Genomic DNA, 27281 nt, shown 5'->3' with positions numbered 1-27281 from the left:
ACGCACAGCATCACTCTGACAGATGTCAGACTTAACATCACTAGAGATGGGCACATTATGGACTTAGAAACCTGCGTGATTTCCAAATGCAGCTTTTCCCAGCCAAAAGCACACAGGGCTCAGGGATGTGGCTAATGTGTGGAAATGTGGGTACCTCCCTGCTGTGCACAAGCACTAATGTCCCCATCCCCAGCAGAGGCAAAGGCTATGGTCCAAACACACTGTTCCTCTAGGGCCCATTTGGTGCTAAACAAAAACTCTTTCCACAGTTATAAATTTTTTACCCATCTGTACTCTCTGTTGCCTTCATCTAAACTATCTCCCCTGTGCCTCCCCCCAAAAAAGTAAGTGCTTTATTCCAGTCAGGAGCCAGGTGATTAGGTCCTTGAGAAGTAGATTGATATCCACTCCAGAAAGTTAATTACTAACACAATTATCAAAACTTTTTCTTCTGCAGGGGTAAGTCAAGCATCTCTGTGGGCAAAGTCTCTTTTTGGTTTGTTTATTCTCCAGCTCACATGTAACTAGCTCTTAAGAACAATGTGGTGTCTTTTCTTTTTTTTTACTTTTAAAGCTAACCAAATATCTTAATTATCTATTCTAGCTATAGAATATTCCTTCTATTGCCAAAATTCACTCAGATGATTTGAGATGAAACAAAGTCATAAACTGATTCAACCCATCACCTGAAACTCTCCATGGTGAGCTACCTCTAATGACTTTTTCTATAGCAGACAACAAACTTCATGCTTCTTTTATCCCTATGAAATGTTTTAGGCTCCTAATATATTGCTCTTACTGCATTAAGTGGATTTTTTTTCTCCAAATCAGTTTTGATGGGGCTGCTTACTGGCACAGCAGTGAAGTAAGTATGAAGCTGTAGGTTCTCAGACCAAAAGCTGTTCCAACAGCTGAGTAGGGAAGAGGTTTGTCTACTTGCCTGAAAGCAGAATTCAAATTCTAGAAACACAGGTAAAATTGAAAGCAATAAAAGGCAGTGTTAGGGACTGAAAGTTGCAGCTCTTCAAGAAAACGAGTTCCCATCAGGCCTCTATCTGTGAGGCGCTAACCACATGAGAGGTAACTTCCAGTAAATGGCGAGTGTTGCAACCAAGGCCTGAATGATGGACGACCTTAAAACACATCTAGAATGACTTCTAGACTCCTGGGCCAAGTGAACAGAGTGGAACACAGGGCATCTAAGCTGGCCTTTGGCAATTAGAGAGCTTCCCACTACCACTGCCACTTGCCCGGAATTTCACGGTAAGAGAACCCTGAATATGCCAATTTGGGATCCTACTTTTCTCACTAACTACAATTTAAAGGATGAACAGTTTCCAGCCTGACTCAAATTAGCTCCCATCAATTTTACCGACCACCACGTTCTTGCACCTTGGATGAGAACTAATTAAGCTCATGCAGTGTTTTTCTTCCCCAGACCATCTTTTGCAGCTCTGGAACACAGCACACCAAATTAGGCCCATCTGTCCAAATGGGAAGAAGTTATTTACCTATTTATCCACCGCCAGACAGGCTTCCTTTTCTACCTAGAGGCTGCCTTCTGAGGTTTCCAAACACTATGGGATGATTATGGTAACCTCAACTCTTAACCACCTAGAATTCTGAGATGAGCAGTTGACTATTATATCAGAGATCGTCTACCAGCTCACAGTGATCATTTCCTTGTGTGGTAAAATGTCCAAGGGGGCCACAAAGTATGACATCAGACTGTCACACAAGGTCAAAACTGCAACATCTAGAACTCAGTGTAGTATTTAGGTTGTTGCTTGGCTGCAATCTTGCCAAAAAGGAAGTCTTATTTTATTCACTATGCCCCAACAGGAGAGCCTGATTAACTTTACAGAGTCTTGCCACCTGATGCTACTTTCCTAAGAGGAAGGAAACAACCCCACCATTCACACGTCAGGGGACAAAGTTATAGGACAGCCCTTGGCAATGATGACACACCCACGTGCCTACCTGGGTCGTGTCAGGCTCCCTGGATGATGGCTTTTGGCCCCCCTACTGATGCTTCTCAGCCTCAACTGACTCAATTGTACCAACTCCCACCCCTGGCAACTGCTAAATCAGTGAACAAAAAGGGAAGAGAATTGATAATTACTTGACAGTTACAATATAACGTTACTCCAGACCAAAGGAATCCTTACTTAGGTTAAGGAAAGAAATTAAAGTATATAGAACACCAGTCTTAATTATGGCGAAATTGGGTGGTGTCCAACTTAGAGAATAACAGTGGTACCCAAACTACTTGTTGGGTCCCTTATATAACAGGTCCTTTATAACATAAAAGGAATTATTAATAAAAGAATTAACTGTTCCTGGGTTCTTGATTAGTATTTTTTCCCCTACCCTAAGCAGATTTACGGGAAAAATCAGAGTAAGGATTTGTCTGAATTAGCAGATTTTCAGTTTTTTTAAAGGCAGAAGGACTCTGTTATTCAAACTAGATCCATGCAGCTCCCCTCTCCCTCCCCACCAGTGTATTAAAAATGGTCAAAAGGAGCTGGGCTGGGTGAGGAAACACGGAAGACTGAGCCTTTTCTTGGCCTTCGTTCCTGAAATGGTTCTGACATCACCACAGTGCAATTAAATAATCTGAAAAGCACTGAATCGCAACAAATTCATGTATAATATATGATAAACATTTAAATTAATAAATGCAGAAGTTCCAGTAAGACATTTTGTAGCAAATTACAACATGGAAATACTAGCACATGGGTAGTACAGAAAACACCTAAGCTCTTTACTATTTACCATGTCCAAGTTCAAATGTTCTGCTAATCACACACACAGAAGTCTTTACAAAACAGCCAGATGAACGTGAATATGATGTAGTAAGAAAATATAACCATGAAAAATGGTCACTATAAAGAGGTCTTAATGACATGGAAAAACTATAATAAAATATGAAGTAAAAAACCAAGAATTAAGCCAGAGATGGGTAAGATTCCTCAAGGGAGGAACAACCTAAGACAGGCACAGTTGCAGGGGAGCCATCAGGTGAGAAATTGGGGATCAACAGAGGTGAGGCTCAGAACCTCATCCCCCCTGCCCTGCTTTGAGAGAAATCTTCTGCATCCGTGGATGTTTTGCTGCCCTTGTCTAGCTTGGATTAATTAATACTTAGTCCATAGGCACACACCTGATCATCTACATTTGCCCTCTTAAAGCACTAAATTATGTTTTCTACCTTTATCTTGCATCTACCTACCACTTCAGCATTTTATTAAAAATAATAATAATAATAATAATAAGGGAGAAATGTGGGATTCACATATAAATCAAGTATAAAAATCAAACAAATAATCATATCTGACTTGATTGTTTATAGTTCATGAGGCGTGATCAAAACCGAAAGTTTCTGTGATGACTGCCCTTGCACTGTTCACCATGTAAGAACTTGTTATGCTTCAGAAAATTGGAGACTGTTGAGAATTAGGCTTGGGGTTGATTAATGATTGTGCATTGAGTCCCCTGTACAGAATTTTGTTAACAACCATTTGATCAATAAATATGAGAGATGCCCTCTCAAAAAAATAAAAAAAAAACCAAGAATCGTATTGCTGATATAAAAATGCCCAGGAAAAACAGTGAACAGAGATCTACTAAAACACCAACATTGTTATTACCAGGTGAGAGATTAGGGTGGTTTCTTGCTTCTTTTAAGTTTTATTTTCTTTTTCAAATAAAAAAAAAGGCAAGGAGGAAGGAGGAAGGGAGGGGGAACTAGCCTAGGCATTCTCTGGGCCTGGAGTCAGTAAAAATGCAGTATGCACTGGCCAACAGTAAAAACAGCCTTTTCCCTTAAGTTAAAACACAAATAATATCTAGTCTTTTCATTAATAGAAATATTTGGTCAAACTGCCCTAGTCAATACCCATTCAGTTTAATACAGCAGCACTGGGTTAGTCCTTTAGGGATTTGAATGTTTGGTTTCCCAAACTAGTGTAGCAGCCTGCAGATGCTCCAGGCACAGCCAGGACTGTTAGAAGGCCAAGGGGGGCGTGCTGGGCCAGCAGCAGAAGCAGGGGCACCCTGCTGGGCAGAAGCGTATTCCCAGTGCCACTCACTCACCACCTCCAGGTCCTGGGAAACCCGCCGTTTCCGCAGCTCCTCCATCCTCTCACACACGTCAGAGAAACACGTGTTGTAATAATCTGCATATTGCTGCGCCAGGTCATCGATGTTTCCCAGGGAGCCGTCCTGAGGGTGAGGAGAGCAGGAGGAAGAAACAAGAAGAGAACAAAGGCAGTCAGTCCACCTGCAAGCCTCTCGTCCCCAGTGCTTATGCTCCCAGTGGCTGACATCATTAAGTGGTGAATATCCATCAGGGTAGTTTACACATGACATCTCCTAATCCTTAGGAAGCACTAGGACACAGGACCTATTTTTCTTCACTGTAGAGATGGACAAACAGTAGCTCAAAGAGGCTGAGTGACAGCCTAGGGATCGTAGGGCTAACAAGCAAGGAAGCCAGGCCTCTGAATGGGCCTGTCTGGTGCCAAAGTCCCCCACACCTCCACCTACCCAGCAGGGCTACGAAGCGTCCAGGAAGTACTGTGAGCAATGGCAGTCAGTAAGAGGCTCTCCAAAGCCCAGTCGCTTGGTGAGACCCTCCTGGGAAGCTTGTGAGAAAGCTGGATGCCAAGACCCCACTCCCAGAAGATCTGACTGGAACCTGAGAATCCAGGAGCCCATGGGCAATGCTACATCTGGCACATACCTGAGCCATACCCTCCCAGGAGACCCTTAAAAAGTGGAGCATCTTATTTCTTGAGTCAGTACAGATGCAAAAGCATACACTACAAATTCACATTAATAAATAAATAAACACTTGTGTTTTTTCACTGAGCTAAGTGCCAGGGTAGCTGCTCTGGGGTCCACACTCCTGAGTTCACACCCAGCTCTGCTGTCACTTGCTGTGCAAGGGCCTTAGACATGGTTCCTAATCTCTGGTAATACTGATTAGTAATAGTACCCACTCCACAGTAAGAGGCAATGAAGTAACATATGAATTTCTTAGTACTTAGTCCCCATCCCCCACAGTCTGCCTGGTACATAGTAAGTCCTCAAAATTTACTTAGCTACTAATATCCACTACAAGATAGTTTTTGACTCTAGTCTTCCTTTAGAGGAGTTGATTACTAAACACATGCCTCTACACATACAGAAGGAAAGAAATGCTGTATACATTTGTTAACTTATGCCATTTCCTGTGTTCATTCATTCATTCAGAAAAACATCTCCCTGCCCCTTTACACTTCCCAACATGTCCTTTCTTTGCTATGAATAAATGACCCACCCTATGAAGACAACCAAGGAAAATGCTAACTTTCAGAGAGCCCTAAAGGTACCTATACACTCTCCATTTTACAGGACACTGGCCAGCCCTGTCACATACTTAAAGTTAGCACGTCATACAAAGCAACATGTCTAATCCTGCAAAGCACGGTTAGATGCAAGCAGGGTTTGGGATGAAGAGTCCCCAGAGGGCTTTCTGCTTAAGACCCCATCGGTAGGCCTGGATCCGAGCACATGATCTTGTCTAGCCCACTTCTGCATTCACTGATTTTACAGAACTGGAAGAGAAGAGAAACAGAAATTGAAAGACATTTTTTAGAAAAGACACTTCCTTTCCCACCAGCAACATGTTCTACATTTGAGGGAACAACCTCAATGTGTCCATTAGGGAGAACAAGAAGGATTCTTGTAAGACCAGTAAGATGTTTGAACATTTGAACATGTCTGGGCAAAAGCACTTCCTTCATACAGTCTGTCTGCGACTGCAGGCTGGACTGACCGAGGAGAGGAGGCGGAGCCTACCCTCCTCTTCAGAATGTCTATTGCATTTCCAGTAGAGAAATAACATCAGTCAAGATGGAAAGCTCTTGCTGAGCCTCTGAGGAGAGGCCTGGAGTCCACCAGCCTTTGTGGCCTTAGCTTTCTCGCCTTCAGTAAAGGAAACTGCTTGAGAACAGAATCAGTCTTAGGAGTGAGGGTGCCAGAGCGGAAGATCTTAAAGTGGTTCCTGAAACATAGCACACGAGGTATCAAATTCTGATCAAGATTTGCCCTGACTCACCTCAACTCAGCAGGGTCAACTCAACCACACAGGCCCCAGGGGGCTCAACACAAAAACCTACACCATCCACCTGGTTTCTCCGTCTCCTTCCCCGCTTCGCCTCACCTGCCATTGACCCAGCCAACAAAGTGACCTTCTAAACAGACATGTGACTGGCTCTCCCGCCCCTACAAATCATCCATGCCATCCAACACCCACCCTACAAAATAAACCCCAAGCTTACAGCCTGCCTTTCCGGATCCTTCAGCTCCGCCCCCACAGTCCCAACCCGGTCCAGAAAGGAGCTGAGGCCTGCAGACTGGGAGGCCTAGGGGAGCCAGCGGACTCTGCCCTCAGAGTAGGCCTCTTCCACCCCACTCACCTCAGTTCCAAGATCAGAAGAACTGGGGGAAAGTTCTGGAGAAAGTTTTAGGAATGAGCAGCTCCCATGGGAAACCTGCTCTGACTGACCACTTGCTGCTGTCAGCCAGGACTGTAACAGCAAAGTGGCTGGACTCTGGTAAACTGCTACCTTCACCCTTCCAGGAGAGGAAACATACCTGCCACCCTGGACCATGTCCAACATCCCCATCTTCTAATACCTGAGTGAGCTTGCTGAAGCTAATGTTAAAGGCAGCCCAATTCCCTTTGGCCTGGGACCTACGACTTGCTGTTCTTAAGTGGAAATTAATTTCTCTCTCTCTCTCTGGCACTCCAATGTGGAATTCTGCCTTCTCAAAAATTCCCAGCTTTCATGCTTATGAACTGTAGAACTTACCACAACCAACTGTTTTCTTGGACAATCAAAGCGACTCTAAACATTTTTAGTCCATTATTTATGCAGTTTTGTTCAATTACTTTTTTCCCCATGTCTCCTTCTCTCTCATATATGCAAGCAATACCTTCAAAGCCAACTGTTCAGTGTGAAATTTCTCAGCTGTGGGTCAAACTTTTTCCCCAAGTAGAGAAAATGTTTAAGTTCCTACCCCTCACTCCCAGTCATTCAAGACTCCCCAATAATTTGGGGGCTTGGAAAATATATCGGTTGCTCATGAGGAAGAACCAGATGTTCAGCTCCACTCAGGCCAAAGACAGCAAACATTTCACACCCTGCAATATGCTGCAATGTCCACTCCTCGCCTGGTGCTCAGCAGGTAATAATTTAGAACAGGGCGGCACAGCTGCCTCTCTGTTCCCAAATCACTTTCCAGATGTGCAGCAAGTCCCCATAATTGCCACTTTCATCAGTGCTGATGACTGAAATGCCAAGAAAGGCAAAAGAATAAAATGTTTTTAAAAACTAGGTCTTGTCCTGCCATTCCCAGAACAGAATCCTGTCCATTCCAATCAGATGGAACCAATGAACCACATGATGTCTTTCTCTTGATCCACTCAAAATCCATGCTTTTTCAGAACTATCTGGAAACCGCTGCAATGTTTCTATCCAACTTGTTCTTGAGACAGTACAAACCTACTCAGTGAAAATATTTACTTCTACTAAAAATATCTGCACAATTAGACTATAAGGAATGTAAATAATGCAGCCAATGCTTCAACAGCACCACACCTAGTACCTCTTTCTTCTGGGATGTGAAGTTCATGTCTAACTCAGTACCCCACAATGTTAATGTCAAGAGGCACTGATGTTACAGAACAAACTTCTAACAGCAACTGATTCCTTTTTAAACATTTTTCTTTCAAGGTGTCCATCCTTTCTGCTACAAAGTTTATTACTTGTCTAATTTGTTTCCCTTCTTATGTTTCCCCTTAGGTTCTCATGCATTAGGCTGAAGCAATATTTGTTCAACTTTAGGAACAGAGGAAACATTATTTCCTCTAACAATTTTTTTTAGTAAATTATGAAATTTTGTGTCACATTACTTTTTTATGAGAATTTTCCCACCCGTCTTCAAAAACAAACAAATACATGAAGATTCAAGTTATCTTTCCTTTCCTTATTACAAAACCAGGCCACAGCATCTGTCCATATGACCATCTGTTTCACTTGGTATGAACATCAAATTAAATCTGTGGTCCCAGTACCAGAGGCCTCTCAAAAGAAGACAACCTTATGGAATCTTCCATGGAGCCACAGGGCACACTTATACCAAACACACACTCACATTTTATATAACTAACATAACACTATAGAGACAAGGGGCATTGCACCAAACGAGTCAGGTGGGGTGGACTGTTGCAGATATTAAGAAGAAAAGTAACAGCACTGTTCTCTCAACAACTGACTTAACAGTATTTCTGTTATTTATCCCAACGTATTTCTGTCCCTGTAAAATGGGAAAATTAAAAGAACTATGAAAACAGAAGGCATCTATGTCATTACTTTTGCTCTCTTCTTCCTCAGGTGCCATTTATGGTTTAGAATATCTTAACAGGTTTAAGGGGGGAAAACAAGAAAAATGTCTGAAAAACAGGAGGAGACACACTATAATCTGTACTTCTGTATGCAGATCACATGCAGATGAATGCAAATAAACTTGTGGTCCTACTATTTTATGTATCTCTAAGATAGAGTCCCAAGGGAAAACTCAGTGTGTTGCTCTGAATCCCCAAAGTTGAAGGGAAGAAAGAGAATAGAATTCTGCCATTTATTTAGTGTGTCTCTACCTTTCCTGTTCATAAGTACATATGTGACATATTTTATGAAATAGAAATTATATGCTATGCTTACAATGCTCCCTGGTGTTTTGGAGAGGGATGCAGATACACATCAGTACATTTGCACCCTTCAAGCCGAATCCACTGAAGAAATCAATGAAGCCTCACTGATTTCTTGTCTGAATTCACAATGTGTTTTCACTCTTAATTAGCTTGTTTAAAGATTCTGAGGTGATAAACACCTGCAGCAACCTTTCAGATGAAACTGCTACCACTATAAAAAAAGAGTTTAATTCTGGTTTCCCTGCTCAGCTTCACTGAATCCATAAGATGTCCCTGTTTACACCAACTCCATCATCCTATCCTACCACATCATTCCCGAGAAATTCATTGACTGTATAAGAATTGACCTCAAATTATTTTTCTCTGAAGTTCCACACCCAGCATTGCTGCAGATGGTTTGAGCTGTAAAGTTTTCTCAGAAAGAAGTTTTTTTACACATAACAACCAAAAACATACACTAAAGGAATAACATGAGATCATTCTGGTTGGTGGTGACGGAGGGCCCTGGGGATACACACCCACATGGCAGGTGGCCGGAGGGCTGATTTCACATCCTCCACTCTCCTCGCTCCGAAAACAACCAGAACTTGCCAGAGCCTATGTCTATCCCTGCTTTGGCAAATATGATCTTGGTGCCATGGCCCCCGCTACCATGCATCAGCAGTTAACATAAATGCCCTCCACAAGAACGCACGGCCTCATGGCAGGCATGAGTGGCCACTCCCTCCTTTCCAGCACTCTCTCACCAACTGCTTCTAAGGCAGTAGATAGACTTTGAAAGTCGGGAAAAATTAAAAGATAATAAAAAAAAGGGCATGAGCCTCCTTTGCATCACATAATTATAAATACATATCTACATACAACTATAAGCACTTACTAATATAAATTATATCTATTTACAAATCAAGAAACATTCACATTTATTATTACTAGACAGAAACGTCAAGTATGGTCTTTATTTTAGTGCAACTAGAAGCATTTACATTGGAAATGCATAAAAAACAGGCATTTTAAATGAGATTAAAATCAAGTACAAATAAAAAGTTCTAAGTTCTTTCCTGTTCCTGAATGGATAAGCAACTGCAGTGGCATTCACCCTGTAGACCGTGACCTGCCAGGGCTGTGCACACGAGCTGGGGAAACGGCCAGTACAGGACCTGGTATAGACCCTGAAGTCACTGTGGTCGGCCAGGCTGGCAGTTATGAAGGAAGCTGGGCGTGAAAGTTCAACGTCAAAACAGAGACCATGAGAACACTGGAACCGCAGAGACAACCAGAGGCCACGCCTGCCTCTCATCCAATCCAGCACTGATGCCACGGGTGACCTACAAAGAGAAGCGGGAGTTCTTCTTGATGGACCTACACACATGCGCAGCTGCAGACTCCCAGAAGATATAAGAGAGCTGGCAGGACCTGAACTGGCCACAGACCCCCAGCTCCACTTACACCACAAGGTAAGGAGGCCGATCAGGGACACCACACGGGAGCTGCCTGATGCCTGTCAACCACGGCCAATCTGCAGAGTCTACAAACTGTGGTTGCTGCTGATCAACTTCTGGCTTCTGGGTTGATACAGTCCTAAGCCACCGCAGAGTCCTAAGATAAATGTGGACATTTGAGACCAGCATTTGTTTAAATAACACTGCAGAACACAGACCAGCACAGAACAGAAGAGAACGAGAGAACGTGTTGGCAAACATCCATGAAGAAAGGGTACTGTTTCCTGCAATATTTGTTTCAGTTATTATGTGTAACTGAACTTGGTCACAATGTACAAAGCATCTTCCAGTGAATCTGTGACAAAAATTATGAGTATCACTGATGGAATGGGCCTCCCGGGGGGTACCGTGGGGGTCCTCTAGAGCCTAAGTCCACGGGCTTCCTCCAGACTCTCAACCCCTCTTCCTCGGCTCACCCCTCAACACAGATGCTTCTCCAACGCTCTCCTGGGTATTTCTCTTCTGTGCTCCCTGCTCTCTTAGGGAACTGTCATCAGTGGTTGGATAGCTTTAAAGCCACAGCAGAAGAATTTTTCCCTTCTCATTTTCCTGCCTCAGACCCAATGCAGTCTGCTTGACGGTAAGACAGAAAAGGTTTGAGATCTTCACCAAAAATGTTATTACCAAAATGGTACGCACAAACTAGTAATCCCTGATGATCTGCTGGGCAGGAATTTGAAAACCTTGGTCTGAATATGGAAACTCAGATTCCTGGCTACGAGGTAAGTAGTTACAATAAAATGGATGAAAAAGGTGTCCTCCGCATCTTTCATGGAGAGAGTGTGCACAGGTATAATAAAGATAGTGATCAGAGCTACAAATTGACATCAAACTGATTGTCAGGTACGACAAAGAAAGTGATCAGAGCTACAAAATTATGCTCTTCCATCAACAACACCTAACAGGTTATTTCATTAATGCAAATAATCTTTATTGAACACCTATGACATTACAGATGCTGTGCTAGACGCTAAGTATACAATACAAAAATCAAGAAACAATAATGTTTATTACTACTAGACAGAAGAGCCAAGTATGGTCTTTATTTTAATCCAATGATATGGTTAGGTCATGGAAACTTGTTGAAAAGATTTACTAAACTGTGTGCTTAATGTAAGGCCTTTTGGGAATTAAAGGCACTGAAAGATCCAATTTGCTGGTCTATCAATGGCTCAACAGACTATTTCACAGGAGCTGTCAGAACTTGAAAATGCAGGGAGAAGACTGGAACATAGATAATTTGTTCTAAGTTCAAGTACAGATTCATACTCAAAATGGACATGTCGAGGAGGGGGCGGTGCCAGGATGGCGGCGTGAGTAGAGCAGTGGAAATCTCCTCCCAAAAACACATAGAGCTATGAAAATATAACAAAGAAAACTCTTCCTAAAATAGAGACCAGAGGACACAGGACAACATTCAGACCACATCCACACCTGCAAGAACGCAGTGCCTTGCAAAGGGGGTAAGATACAAGCCCCGGCCCGGCAGGACCTGAGCGCCCTTCCCCCCCCAGGCTCCCGGCAGGTGGAAAGAAACCGGAGCGCCTTTTTTTTTTTTTTTTTGGTGAGTGCTTTTTGTAAGCCTTAAAGGGACAGGGACCCCGGTGCTAGGGAGGCAGAGCATCAGGGCCGGTGAGCGGGTGCCTGGGACCGGCGCCTGAGGTCAAAGAATATCGCAAGTTTTTCCCTGCAGGACCGGTGGGCAGGTGCCTGAGACCGGCGCCTGAGGACGGAGGAAATCGCACATTTTTCCCCTTTTTTTTTTCTCTTTCTGGAGAGTGCTTTTTGGAAGCCTTAAAGGGACAGGGACCCCGGTGCTAGGGAGGCAGAGCAGCAGGACCAGTGAGCGGGTGCCTGGGACCGGCGCCTGAGGACAAAGAATATCGCGCATTTTTCCCTGCGGGACCGGTGGGCAGGTGCCTGAGACTAGCGCCTGAGGACGGAGGAAATCGTGCGTTTTTTTCCCCTTTTTTTTTCTCTTTTTGGCGAGTGTTTTTGGAAGCCTTAAAGGGACAGGGACCCCGGTGCTAGGGAGGCAGAGCAGCAGGACCGGTGAGCGGGTGCCTGGGACCGGCGCCTGAGGACAAAGAATATCGCGCATTTTTCCCTGCGGGACTGGTGGGCGGGTGCTTTTTGGAAGCCCTGAAGGGACAGGGACCCGGGTGCTAGGGAGGCAGGGCAGCAGGACCAGTGAGCGGATGCCTGGGACCGGCGCTGGAGGACAAAAAAAATCGCGTGTTTTTTCCTTTTTCCTTTTTTTTTTTTCTTTTTCTGTTCCCTCTCTCATTGTTGCTGTTGTTTAGGTTTGGAGAGTGCTTTTTGGAAGTCTTTAGCCTCCAAGCCGCTCCCCCTCCAACAGGGCTCCACCACTTTGGAGGAGCAGCCCCAGCCAGGCCACGCCCACAGCTACAGCGGAGATAAACTCCATAGCAAACGGGCAGGTAACAGAAGCCCTGTTTGCGCACAGCTGACAAGCATAAGCCACTAGAGGTCGCTATTCTCCCAGGAGAGGAAGGCCACAAACCAACAAGAAGGGAAGCTCTTCCAGCTGTCACTCGTACCAGCTATGCAAACTATCTCTATCACCATGAAAAGGCAAAACTACAGGCAGACAAAGATCACAGAGACAACACCTGAGAAGGAGACAGACCTAACCAGTCCTCATGAAAAAGAATTCAAAATAAAAATCATGAACATGCTGACAAGAGATGCAGAGAAAAATGCAAGAGCAATGGGATGAGATGCAGAGAAAAACGCAAGAGCAATGGGATGAAGTCCGGAGGGAGATCACAGATGTCAGGAAGGAGATCACAGAAGTGAAACAATCCCTGGAAGGATTTATAAGCAGAATGGATAAGATGCAAGAGGCCATTGAAGGAATAGAAGCCAGAGAACAGGAACGTATAGAAGCTGACATAGAGAGAGATAAAGGGATCTCCAGGAATGAAACAACACTAAGAGAACTATGTGACCAAGCCAAAAGGAATAGTATTCGTATTATAGGGGTACCAGAAGAAGAAGAAAGAGGAAAAGGGAAAGTATCTTTGAAGAAATAATTGCTGAAAACTTCCCCAAACTGGGGGAGGAAATAATTGAACAGACCATGGAACTACACAGAACCCCCAACAGAAAGGATCCAAGGAGGACAACACCAAGACACATAGTAATTAAAATGGCAAGGATCAAGGACAAGGAAAGAGTTTTAAAGGCAGCTAGAGAGAAAAAGGTCGCCTATAAAGGAAAACCCATCAGGCTAACATCAGACTTCTCGACAGAAACCCTACAGGCCAGAAGAGAATGGCATGATATACTTAATGCAATGAAACAGAAGGGCCTTGAACCAAGGATACTGTATCCAACACGACTATCATTTAAATATGATGGCGGGATTAAACAATTCCCAGACAAGCAAAAGCTGAGGGAATTTGCTTCCCACAAACCACATCTACAGGGCATCCTACAGGGACTGCTCAAGATGGGAGCACTCCTAAAAAGAGCACAGAACAAAACACACAACATATGAAGAATGGAGGAGGAGGAATAAGAAGGGAGAGAAGAAAAGAATCTCCAGACAGTGTATATAACAGCTCAATAAGCGAGCTAAGTTAGGCAGTAAGATACTAAAGAATCTAACCTTGAACCTTTGGTAACCACAAATCTAAAGCCTGCAATGGCAATAAGTACATATCTCTCAATAGTCACCCTAAATGTAAATGGACTTAATGCACCAATCAAAAGACACAGAGTAATAGAATGGAAAAAAAAGCAAGACCCATCTATATGCTGCTTACAAGAAACTCACCTTAAACCCAAAGACAGGCATACACTAAAAGTCAAGGGATGGAAAAACATATTTCAGACAAACAACAGTGAGAAGAAAGCAGGGGTTGCAGTACTAATATCAGACAAAATAGACTTCAAAACAAAGAAAGTAACAAGAGATAAAGAAGGCCACTACATAATGATAAAGGGCTCAGTCCAACAAGAGGATACAACCATTCTACATATATATGCACCCAATACAGGAGCACCAGCATATGTGAAGCAAATACTAACAGAACTAAAGAGGGAAATAGACTGCAATGCATTCATTTTAGGAGACTTCAACACACCACTCACCCCAAAGGATAGATCCACCAGGCAGAAAATAAGTAAGGACACACAGGCACTGAACAACACACTAGAACAGATGGACCTAATAGACATCAATAGAACTCTACATCCAAAAGCAACAGGATATACATTCTTCTCAAGTGCACATGGAACATTCCCCAGAGTAGACCACATACTAGCTCACAAAAAGAGCCTCAGTAAACTCCAAAATATTGAAATTCTACTGACCAATTTTTCAGACCACAAAGGTATAAAAGTAGAAATAAATTCTACAAAGAAAACAAAAAGGCTCACAAACACATGGAGGCTTAACAACATGCTACTAAATAATCGATGGATCAATGAACAAATCAAGATAGAGATCAAGGAATATACAGAAACAAATGACAACAACAACACAAAGCCCCAACTTCTCTGGGATGCAGCGAAAGCAGTCTTAAGAGGAAAGTATATAGCAATCCAGGCACACTTCAAGAAGGAAGAACAATCCCAAATGAATAGTCTAACATCACAATTATCAAAACTGGAAAAAGAACAAATGAGGCCTAAAGTCAGCAGAAGGAGCGACATAATAAAGATCAGAGAAGAAATAAACAAAATTGAGAAGAATAAAACAATAGCAAAAATCAACGAAACCAAGAGCTGGTTCTTTGAGAAAATAAACAAAATAGATAAGCCTCTGGCCAAACTTATTAAGAGAAAAAGAGAATCAACACAAATCAACATAATCAGAAATGAGAATGGAACAATCACGACAGACTCCATAGAAATACAAAGAATTATTAAAGACTACTATGAAAACCTATATGCCAACAAGCTGGAAAACCTAGAAGAAATGGACCACTTCCTAGAAAAATACAACCTTCCAAGACTGACCAAGGAAGAAACACAAAAGTTAAACAAACCAATTACGAGCAAGAAACTGAAACGGTAATCAAAAAACTACTCAAGAACAAAACCCCGGGGCCGGACGGATTTACCTCGGAATTTTATCAGACACACAGAGAAGACATAATATCCATTCTCCTTAAAGTGTTCCAAAAAATAGAACAGGAGGGAATACTCCCAAACTCATTCTATGAAGCCAACATCACCCTAATACCAAAACCAGGCAAAGACCCCACCAAAAAAGAAAATTACAGACCAATATCCCTGATGAATGTAGATGCAAAAAATACTCAATAAAATATTAGCAAACAGAATTCAACAGTATATCAAAAGGATCATACACCATGACCAAGTGGGATTCATCCCAGGTATGCAAGGATGGTACAACATTCAAAAATCCATCAACATCATCCACCACATCAACAAAAAGAAAGACAAAAACCACATGATCAACTCTATAGATGCTGAAAAAGCATTTGACAAAATTCAACATCCATTCATGATAAAAACTCTCAGCAAAATGGGAATAGAGGGCAAGTACCTCAACATAATAAAGGCCACATATGATAAACCCACAGCCAGCATTATACTGAACAGCGAGAAGCTGAAAGCATTTCCTCTGAGATCGGGAACCAGACAGGGATGCCCACTCTCCCCACTGTTATTTAACATAGTACTGGAGGTCCTTGCCACGGCAATCAGACAAAACAAAGAAATACAAGGAATCCAGATTGGTAAAGAAGTTAAACTGTCACTATTTGCAGATGATATGATACTGTACATAAAAAACCCTAAAGACTCCACTCCAAAACAACTAGAACTGATATCAGAATACAGCAAAGTTGCAGGATACAAAATTAACACACAGAAATCTGTAGCTTTCCTATCACTAACAATGAATCAATAGAAAGAGAAATCAGGAAAACAATTCCATTCACCACTGCATCAAAAAGAATAAAATACCTAGGAATAAACCTAACCAAGGAAATGAAAGACTTATACACTGAAAACTACAAGTCATTCTTAAGAGAAATTAAAGGGGACACCAATAAATGGAAACTCATCCCATGCTCATGGCTAGGAAGAATTAATATCGTCAAAATGGCCATCCTGCCCAAAGCAATATACAGATTTGATGTAATCCCTCTCTAATTACCAGCAACATTCTTCAATGAATTGGAACAAATAGTTCAAAAATTCATACGGAAACACCAAAGACCCCGAATAGCCAAAGCAATCCTGAAAAAGAAGAATAAAGTAGGGGGGATCTCACTCCCCAACTTCAAGCTCTACTACAAAGCCATAGTAATCAAGACAATTTGGTACTGGCACAAGAACAGAGCCACAGACCAGTGGAACAGATTAGAGACTCCAGAAATTAACCCAAACATATATGGTCAATTAATATTTGATAAAGGAGCCATGGACATACAATGGCAAAATGACAGTCTCTGCAACAGATGGTGCTGGCAAAACTGGACAGCTACATGTAGGAGAATGAAACTGGACCATTGTCTAACCCCATATACAAAGGTAAACTCAAAATGAATCAAAGACCTGAATGTAAGTCATGAAACCATTAAACTCTTGGAAAAAAACATAGGCAAAAACCTCTTAGACATAAACATGAGTGACCTCTTCTTGAACATATCTCCCCGGGCAAGGAAAACAACAGCAAAAATGAGCAAGTGGGACTACATTAAGCTGAAAAGCTTCTGTACAGTGAAAGACACCATCAATAGAACAAAAAGGAACCCTACAGTATGGGAGAATATATTTGAAAATGACAGATCCGATAAAGGCTTGACGTCCAGAATATATAAAGAGCTCACACACCTCAACAAACAAAAAACAAATAACCCAATTAAAAAATGGGCAGAGGAACTGAACAGACAGTTCTCTAAAAAAGAAATACAGATGGCCAAGAGACACATGAAAAGATGCTCCACATCGCTAATTATCAGAGAAATGTAAATTAAAACTACAATGAGGTATCACCTCACAGCACTAAGGATAGCTGCCATCCAAAAGACAAACAACAACAAATGTTGGCGAGGCTGTGGAGAAAGGGGAACCCTCCTACACTGCTGGTGGGAATGTAAATTAGTTCAACCATTGTGGAAAGCAGTATGGAGGTGCATCAAAATGCTCAAAACAGACCTACCATTTGACCCAGGAATTCCACTCCTAGGAATTTACCCTAAGAACGCAGCAATCAAGTTTGAGAAAGACAGATGCACCCCTATGTTTATCACAGCACTATTTACAATAGCCAAGAATTGGAAGCAACCTAAATGTCCATCGGTAGATGAATGCATAAAGAAGATGTGGTACATATACACAATGGAATACTACTCAGCTATAAGAAGTGGAAAAATCCAACCATTTGCAGCAACATGGATGGAGCTGGAGAGTATTATGCTCAGTGACATAAGCCAAGCGGAGAAAGAGAAATACCAAATGATTTCACTCATCTGAGGAGTATAAGAACAAAGGAAAAACTGAAGGAACAAAACAGCAGCAGAATTACAGAACCCAAAAATGGACTAACAGGTACCAAAGGGAAAGGAACTGGGGAAGATGGGTGGGCAGGGAGGGATAAAGGGGGGGAAGAAGAAGGTGGGTATTAAGATTAGCATGCATGTGGGGGAAGGGAGAAAGGGGAGGGTGGGCTGCACAACACAGAGAGGACAAGTAGTGATTCTACAACATTTTGCTAAGCTGATGGACAGTAACCGTAATGTGGTTGTTAGGGGGGACCTGATATAGGGGAGAGCATAGTAAACATAGTATTCTTCATGTAAGTGTAGATTAAAGATTAAAAAAAAAGAAAAGAAAAGAAAGAAAGAAAGAAAAGGGGGATTACTCCTTGACAGGATAAAACTATTGGTAAATCAAAGATCAACGCATGCTTTAAATATCCTTAATGTTGATCACTTAAAGGGTGTCAGATGATCAGCTATGGAGGTACTTTTCTGATAATATTCCTTTCTCTTAAAAAAAAAAAAAAAGCAGTTTCAGTGTGCTGACCTTCAATGAGTTCTGCACAGTGGTATAGAGGGCATGTCAAAGTGTGGGCAAGGGGTCTGTTTGTTTCTATGCAGAAGATCAAGGCCTAGCTTGGATACCCAGAAAATGAACTAAGATACGATATGAGGAGGAGCTTCCGGCATCAGCACTCTCTGGAGGACTTGTGCCAGGGGGATGATCATCAAAAAGCCTCCACAGGGATCAGGGCAATGCTGCGGTTGTGGCTGCATCCACCCCACCGTTTCCTGATGAGGAGGGAGATGTCTAGGCTGGCATGTGCATACAGTGAGACAACGAATTTGACCTGATCTGTACTGTTGGAACTCAACCAGGAGTTGGGAGGGGTGCAAGTTGTAGCACTCCAAAATCTTATGACTATAGAGTATCTATGGTTAAATGAACATATGGGATGTGAACAGATCCCAGAAATGGGCTGCTTTAATTGGTCTGATTTCTCTCAGACTGTTCAAGTACAGTTGGACAATATCCATCATATCATGGACAAATTTTCACAAATGCCTAGGGTGCCTAAATGGTTTTCTTGGCTTCACTGGAGATGGATGGTAATTATAGATTTGCTTTGTTTATGTCACCGTATTCCTATTATGTTAATATGTGTGTGCAAATTAGTTAGTAGTTTAAAACCTATACATACTTAAGGTACTCTACAAGAAGATATGTCAAAGAAATAATCAATCCTCCCACGTTTTCATCCATATGCTACCTCTATAGCTTTTCTTCTTCCTTCCTAATTACAACCCTTAAATAGAATTCGTGCCTCATATCGAATTTACCGAGTATCATAATTCCTCCAGGTGGTAAAGATACCTCGAGACAAGTGCTGGGCATAGAAGCCACAGGGCATAAATCTGCAAAGAAGTAAAAAGCTAACCTTTTCAAACAATATGGCTTCTCTCTCACTTACCAACTTTACATTTCCCTGTATGGCCCCGGAAGATGACTGGTTAGCCAGAGACGGGTAAGATTCCTCAAGGGAGGAACAACCTAAGACAGGCACAGTCGCAGGGGGGCCATCAGGTGAGAAATTGGGGATCAACAGTGGTGAAGCTTAGAACCTCACCCCCCGCTGCTTTGAGAGAAATCTTCTGCATCCGTGGATGTTTTGCTGCCCTTGTCTAGCTCGGATTAGCACATAGTCCACAGGCACACAGGTGATCATCTACATTTGCCCTCTTACAGCACTAAACTATGTTTTCTACCTTTATCTTGCATCTACCTACCACTTCAGCATTTTATTAGAAATAAAAATAATAATAATAATAATAATAATAAAGGGCGAAATGTGGGATCAACATATAAATCAAGTACAAAAATCAAACGAATATTCATATTTGACCTGATTGTTTATAGTTCATAATGCGTGATCAAAACCGAAAGTTTCTGTGATGAATGCCCCTGTACTGTTCACCATGTAAGAATTTATTCACTATGTAAGAATTCGTTCACCATGTAAGAACTTGTTCGTTATGCTTCAGAAGATTGGAGACTGACGAGAATTAGGCTTGAGATGGATTAATGATTGTGCATTGAGCATTGACACCCCTATTCAGAATTTTATTGTTGTTAACAACCATTTGATCAATAAATATGAGAGATGCCCTCTCAAAAAAAAAAATAAAATAAAAATAAAAATTAAACAAAAAAAAATGGACATGTGGATTTAGCAGATGGCAATTTTAGACTGAACTCATTTCTCATTTCTAAACTGGCCTCAGCTTAAAAGAATCCTAGATTGGAAAGAAGAGCAAAAGCAAGCTAGTTGGGTGGGAATGAAGTCACAATTTCAAACCAGATTCACAGATTTTGATTAATATGAATCACTTCATGCTTTCTCTGGCTGCCTCTGGCACATAATCATGAGGATATGGGCATTCTTAATCATTTGGCCCATCAAGATCTGATTGATTGGAGGAAAAAAAATTTATGATATTCTTAGAAATTTGGAAGTTAATTAATTCATGTTCAGTGAGAACAATCCTGCACTTTTCTGATTATGTTGTTAATCCCTGTACAATATTTGAGTTTGTATGTTTTATTAAAATTACAGCCTCCCATAGCTTACAGAGTCAGGGAAGTGCGTGTGGTAAGACATGGAGTCAGACCTGAACTTGCCTCTGGCTCATTTCCTCGGACCTCTCCTAAGGGCAGTACAACTGTTAAGTGAGATTTAGAAATCCTGGTGACCTAGTCAGAACTAACAAAAGGCCTCATGCTTATAACCACTCACAGGTACAGAACTGGTGTTGATTTAAACTCTTGGGATGTTACTGAAATTTACCTAAACAGTGCTATCAGTAAAAATCTACATGGCTTGCAACCTGAAGATTCTGATCAGATATTCCAGTACTGAAAAACGTAGATGCCCCTAACCTATGCTTGATAACTATCAAAACTCTTTCTCTACCTCCTTAGCAGCAGACAAATGTCTATGCCTACTCTTCCTAGGTTTTCAGTATGAACTCTCCAACCCCACCAAACTTTCATTCTGGATTCCAGGATATCATTAGCATCAACCACTTTAGCCATACCAGACTCCCAGGAATCATTCACTGAATCCCAAAGATGTCACTAAACCAAATATGACTTACTATAGAGTGTCACAAATCAGTCAGTGTTAATACAACATTTCTTCCCCAATATCTCTCAGCATCTTAAATATCTCAAAACATCTCTCCATCATCCTTGAGCAGTTTTTCAAGCCACTGACCAAGCTTCCCAGCTATTTACCCTCTCTCCAATCTCATCTCATTTACAGCCCACTCTGGGACTCTGTACCCCATGCCCTCCATAACTTTAAAAATATAAATCTTGAGAACTATAGATGTCTGCCAGTGAGGCTTTGATAAACTCAGTCTGTTGTATACAACAGAACAGGCTTTTTATCTGGACCCTGTCTGCCTTTCTAGACTGGCTTCCGTGGCTCTACCTCCCCATCCATGCATGCATTTTGGCAGATCACACTAGTGCACGCAGCACTACATCATCCCTGCTCTCTGCTGCTGCTGTGCCTGGAGCACCCTTCCTTCACACGACTGACCCTGCAGACAGCAGCCCATCCTTCACAAAGGACTCTGTATGGCACCGAACTTCCCACCGCATCAGTGTAAACTGTACATTCTCCAAACAGATGGAATGACCTGATGTCTGCTATCTTCTTCAAAGTCATGGGGGGAAAGAAGGGGAGTGGGTGCAGGTAGAGATGAAGCAAGATCGGCCATGCATGAGTGGTAACTACGTACTGGAATATGGGGGTTCTTCACAATATTTTCTCTACTTTTGTATATATTTGAAATTTTCCAATTTAGGGTTATTTAAAAAATTACTTTTACTTATTTGGTGGTTGTCCCCAGGAGACTTTAATGTCCTTAAAAGCTAGAGCTAGGTCTTAATGATTTTTGCAGCCTCAGCACCTAACACCATCACAATGCCTGGAGCTTAGCAATTACCTAAGAACTATCTACCACATGCAGGAATGAAGGAAGGAAAGAGTGGTAGCCAGCAGAGCTCATCTCCCCTCTTCCCAGCCATAACATTCAGTGCCTGTCTGATGACCTACTGTCCACTAAGCCAGCACTTTATACATAACAGTGAGCATTTATGGTCTCAGTCCCAGTCCCCACCAACCTTACATCAAATTCAGGCTAGGTCAGTGAGACATTCAAACATGAAATGTATCATTAGAAACAACAAATGAAGAACTGGTTGAAGAGGTGGAGAGTATGTTTCCAGGCAGAAAGGACAGCAAATATAATTCCTCTGAGTCAGAAGACAGCCTAACCAATTACAAGGGGAAAAGCTACTGCAGTGGCTAAAGGTGACGTCAGGGCAGAGATGTGGCGGGTCAAGAGGCGAGAGACAAAGAAGGCAACCCAGGTTGGATGATTTTTCACGTACAGGAGTTACTGATGTCTGATTATTTCCACTTATTGTTGATAATTCTTAACACGCTGAGTGTCATACATCTTGCTGGGATCCAATGGAAGTTTCTTACACCAAAAAGTTTAAAAGTAAAGTTTCTTGTTGCAATGACCTTAAGGTCCCTCAAGTCTTACATTCTTCTTGCATCCTGAGAGAAAAAGCAATGAAGTGTTTTGAAACAAAGGCAGATTATATAAAAAGGCACTAATAAACCAGGAACTTAACCTGGTTGATTCCTCCACATTCAATTCCCAGTAGGGAGACCAGTGGGAAAACACACCTGGAATGCAACTGGTTTGGGTGTTGTCAGAGCAAATACTGGAGCAATCGATAGCCACACAAACATGCATTTCCCTTTATGGGAACACGCTATGATGAGCTAAGAGAAACCTGTTTCTTCTATTTACTGGAGACTATTTTAGGACTCTTCATTCATGTGACCCCAACTAGGTGGTTTCTTTACAAAATCAGGGAGAAACCAGTTCACCCAATGTCCTAGAAAAACTCCAAGTGATCCCCAAATAACTATTCATTACATTCCTAGCCCTCTTCAAGCACATTTCATGACCTAGCTTCTGACATTTGCTCTTCAGACAAACTCCTTGATCTCTAGGACACTCACACAAAAACAATCAGTGGACAGGACTTCATTCAGGGACTCAAGAGCCCGCTTGGGTATGTGGGGGGAACAGGAAATATCAGTTGGCTTCATCCTATACTACATTCTGACCTATAGCCTATGAGAAAAATCAGATTTAGAGAACATCAGCCCCACAAAATTTCTCGTTCAAGGCACATACATATTATCTGTATCTCTATGTATCTGCCCATTTATAGATATAAACATATAAAACATTACATAACATACTTTTATTTCAATTTCTTTAGGAAGAAAGTTCTTTCCAAACTACATCATTTCCCCTCAAGATGAGCTCAATTTTCACCATGGAAGACTTTCATGTTTGTCAAGAATTTAACGTGAAAGCGTTCTGTAAAAGTGCCTTGAGCACGCAAATCTGTTCTTAAGTCCTAGATGCGTTACATGTTATACATGGTTACACTGTAACTTGACAGGCATCTTTATGCCTAAAAGAACAACAATAACAAAATCTAAGATGAATTCACATCATTCTACTAAGCCAATTATCATAAGAATGAAAATATTCATTTTCTAATTTGCCCATAAACAGAATTTACTAACATCACCACTGGCTTTTCCATGACATCTAATGCTTAAATACCTGACATACACTTTTAGAAAGGGCAATTCACTTACCTGAGAATTAACATTTTTATCTACTTCCAGCCAAATCTTGTTCAACAGCTTTACAGGTCAGTGTTTGTTCATACATAGTCCCCTCCTTCCTGCCCAAGCTCTTGAATTTACAAAGACACAATCTCATTAAAGGAAAGAAATGAACATGTCTACCACTTACCCAAACTTTTTTATGCTTTGCAATTGTTCTAACAGAAAAGGGCAATTTCACTTTTATTCTGTGCTGTGTGGATAGAACAAGTTTTTATTTCAGCTGTTTGCCACACTGGAGGGTGGGGGAAGCCTACCAAGAAAAATAAATGTACTACAGAGTCTCTTAAAGGATCACCTAGTTTTTTAAAAAAATACTAATTTTGTCAGAATGGGCCATGTTTTAACATTTGCAAAGTACAGCAATTTGACAGCTCTATTTCGTACTAGAACATTAAATACTGGGCTGCCTCCTTTCACCCTGTGCACCCTCTCAACAGTCAGAGAGCTCCTGCTAGAACCTAAGTCAGATCCTGTCCCTCTAATCACAGCCTTACCTCAGCTCCCCTCTCCTGCAGAGTAAAGCCAAAGTCCACTGCACCCCTCCCCCGCCATCCCACACCCACCGTCAACTGAAAGGCCCATCACATCTGTGTATTCCCCCTTCTCTCCTGCCTCGCCTCACTGGGAGCCTCTCCCTGGCTCACTGCCCTGCCACCCTGGCTACTGTTACCTCTACGACACTCCAAACCCACCAGCCTTGTCCTGCCTTTGAACTTGCTCATCCTTCTGTCTATGCCGCTCTTCGCACAGTTACGCGCCCTCAACTCCTGCAGAGGTTACGCAAATACACTCTTGGCAAGAGAGGTCCTATCTAAAACAGCAACTCTCCTGTAATCAAAATCTCCAACCCCATTCACTGCCTCATTTTTCTCCTTACCAATTTTCACATATAAACTATTTCACATATTACTCATGTCTTTTTAAATTTCCCTCCCACAGGTAAAGTATAAAGTCCATAATGGCACAGGTAAGTTTGGTTCACTGATCCAGGCTTAGGACAATGCCTAAAAGACTCAATGTAAATGCACTGAATAAATGAAGTACTGGAATAAAATAAAATTTTCAGTCAATAAGCACTATGCCAGGCACTGTGCTCAGGCCTTTGGGGAGATGAATATAAACAATTTATGTATTGCTTAATGCCTGAACTTATTTTTCTCTAAGATAACAGATTTACTCGTCAGTCCTCAGACTTAAAAGTAACTGCCAAGTTCTAACTTCTAAAACACCCATGACTTCATCATAATTTAAAAAGCCAATATTAACTCTGCTGGGGCCTTTTGTATGTGTATCATCCTGTTCTCTCTGTATGGTTTCAAAAGAAACAAATGAATATGTAGTTGAAGGTGTTAATTACATAAGCTTATTAAAAACAAACTTCTAAGAGGTGTGGGTTCTGACACTTAGCACTTTTATGTTTATGTAGTTTATTAGTTTTATAAATGTGAGAAAGTCAAATGTAGTAAGCGTAATATTGCAAAACAGCCACTACCAAAGGAAAATTATTTCACTTATACAGACAAGCCTTTTAAAGAACTGGCTCTGGTCTGCAAGTCTGAAATTGAAAGAACCTGGCAGAGGAAAACAGGCTTTTACATGATAGTGTTTCTGAAATCATGGTAGGGTGAGATGGCATTTCCTTATGCAATTTACAATTTAAACAATTTCATGTAATCAGAAAAGGAGTATTTGTAGTGTTTCATTTTATAAAAATGAGTGAAGACAATTTCAAGGTATTCTGCATATCTAGGTCATAAATGATCTAGTTTCTCAACTCCACATAGTTTTTTATATTACATTTGCAGAGAAAGTTCTGTGACTAACTAGTGGGGAATATTGGCTGTGTTAATGAATATCCCACAAAAAGGCCTTTGACCTCCAACAGCAAACCAGGGCGTAAGTGCAGGAAATAAAGATTCGCAAAAGGCCACGAGAGCTGACCATTCTCCAGCCACAGGTGCTTCACCATCCTCCTGGGCCGCAGAAGCCAGGTATGCGGGGAAGGCGGGTAGCAGATGGCTGCCTGACCCCATCACTGCCCTTCCCTACTTGCCAGCACCACAAACCCATAGGGCATCCTGTTTTGTGCCTAAGCCGAGGTCAACTCACAGGCAGATATGCAGAAAAATCCAACTTAATTTTCCAAAGAAATACTTCAGAAAATGCCTACAAAGTTATGAGCTGATGAATTTCAACCTCACTTCACATTTTCCCGAGCATTAGCCCAGTGACATGAGACCCATCGCTAGCACCCCGCCCTGTGGCATCAAAACCACTCACAGGTATACAAAACACGGAGGGAGGGTCAGCCATTCCTGACGGTCCAGGTCCACGTAGCTGGCATTCTGATGGCAACACTCCAGGAGACGACCAAGGGAAGGTACTAAGCATGAAGCACTTGGCAATATACTTCACCAACTGTTTTTTCACCCCTGTTTGTCACAGAAAACCGTGTTTCAGTCCCCTTTTGAGAATCCCTTATTAGGCTGGAATGCATTTCTGAATATACAAGAGACCCTGAACAACTCCAAAGCAGAGGGAACAGAATAGGAGGAAAACCAGGAGAGCACTATTAATAGAAAGACAAGGTAAGGAAAAGCTTGAGATGAATTCAATGCACTACGTTCACATGTGGAAAACATGGAAAACACCAGGACTAGAGCACTGGGACTCACAGTCCAATTTTCCACAAACCACTGTGGGAATCTCCTCCTGAGTCCAATTCTTGGCAACTATTGTTAAATCTCTGATAGTTAATCACCCACTTGTTTCTTAGAATTGCCTTGGATTCTGTCCATATTCCACAGTTTGTTTTTTAATAAAAGATGCCCAGACAGACCACACAATACTTTGTCTAAAAAGGGACATTTGAGAGATCACTTCACTATCCTACACCCTTTCCTCACCACCACCTTCCATTTACAAAAGAGAAAAATGCTGTTTGTTATTAATAAATTATTGTATCTCCTTTTGTGGAGGTTTTTATCGGTCTTGTTTTGGGTTTCTTTCCCCTGTTTGTCAAAGACAAGGAAGACCCAGTCTGGTGCAGTGGTTAAGATCCCAGGCACAGACCTCTGAAAAGCAAGTCATTAAATTTCCTTGTGCCTTGGAGAGGGAAGGACCCGCCTCTCAGGACAGTGCTGCCAAATAAATGAGGTAATCCATGTAGAACACTCAGAACAGCACCCAGCACCCAGAACTCACTAAATGACTGCTCGTATCATTGACAATTACCACCACTGCTTACAATGTTACAGAGAATCACGACCAACCTTAGAGTGACTAGCTTCAAAAACTTTACTGCATCATAATGTTATCACCTTTGTCCAGGTAGAATGTGTGCAGCAGATGTGACTACAGATAGAAAACAATACGTAGATGCCTAGAGGACCACGATAAACCCAGCTTCCAAACCGACCGTTTCCTCTTTTGTGGTGGGGCAGGGAGGGCTGGTGGTATCTAAAAGTACATCTTCCTACGCTCTGTTTTCCCTTCACAGCCACGTAGTTGCTCTACCCGCCTGTTTATTCCTCATTGTCTCACACATGCATGTTCAGTTACTATCCCAACACGTATTAGGTCTGCCAGGACAGTGCACGTGTCTTCTCACAATGCAATGCATCTGTAATCCTCTGCACAGGTAGCCCAGGTAGGCATTTCATCAAAGCTCAACAATTGAACGCATCTTTATCTTCCAGACTAAGAAAGAGCGCACAGCTTCATACATCATATGGATGCCTTT

At 41.9% G+C, this 27281-nt stretch overlaps 1 protein-coding gene across 4 annotated transcripts in view; it reads right to left on the bottom strand.

The window, feature by feature from the left end:
• SASH1 (SAM and SH3 domain containing 1) overlaps window positions 1-27281 on the bottom strand; it is a 235881-nt gene that overhangs the window by 131258 nt on the left and 77342 nt on the right. For 3 of the 4 annotated variants that reach the window (XM_073219726.1, XM_037022006.2, XM_037022007.2), the window contains exon 2: window positions 4096-4224. The exons of the other annotated variant lie outside the window; for it this stretch is intronic. In XM_073219726.1, coding sequence (XP_073075827.1) covers window positions 4096-4224 — 129 coding nt within the window. The remainder of the gene's footprint in view (window positions 1-4095; window positions 4225-27281) is intronic. 4 annotated transcript variants of the gene reach the window in all.

Source organism: Manis javanica, chromosome 13, assembly GCF_040802235.1.
Source record: "Manis javanica isolate MJ-LG chromosome 13, MJ_LKY, whole genome shotgun sequence".
Classification (NCBI taxonomy): domain Eukaryota; kingdom Metazoa; phylum Chordata; class Mammalia; order Pholidota; family Manidae; genus Manis; species Manis javanica.
This window is presented reverse-complemented; position numbering and strand designations above follow the sequence as displayed.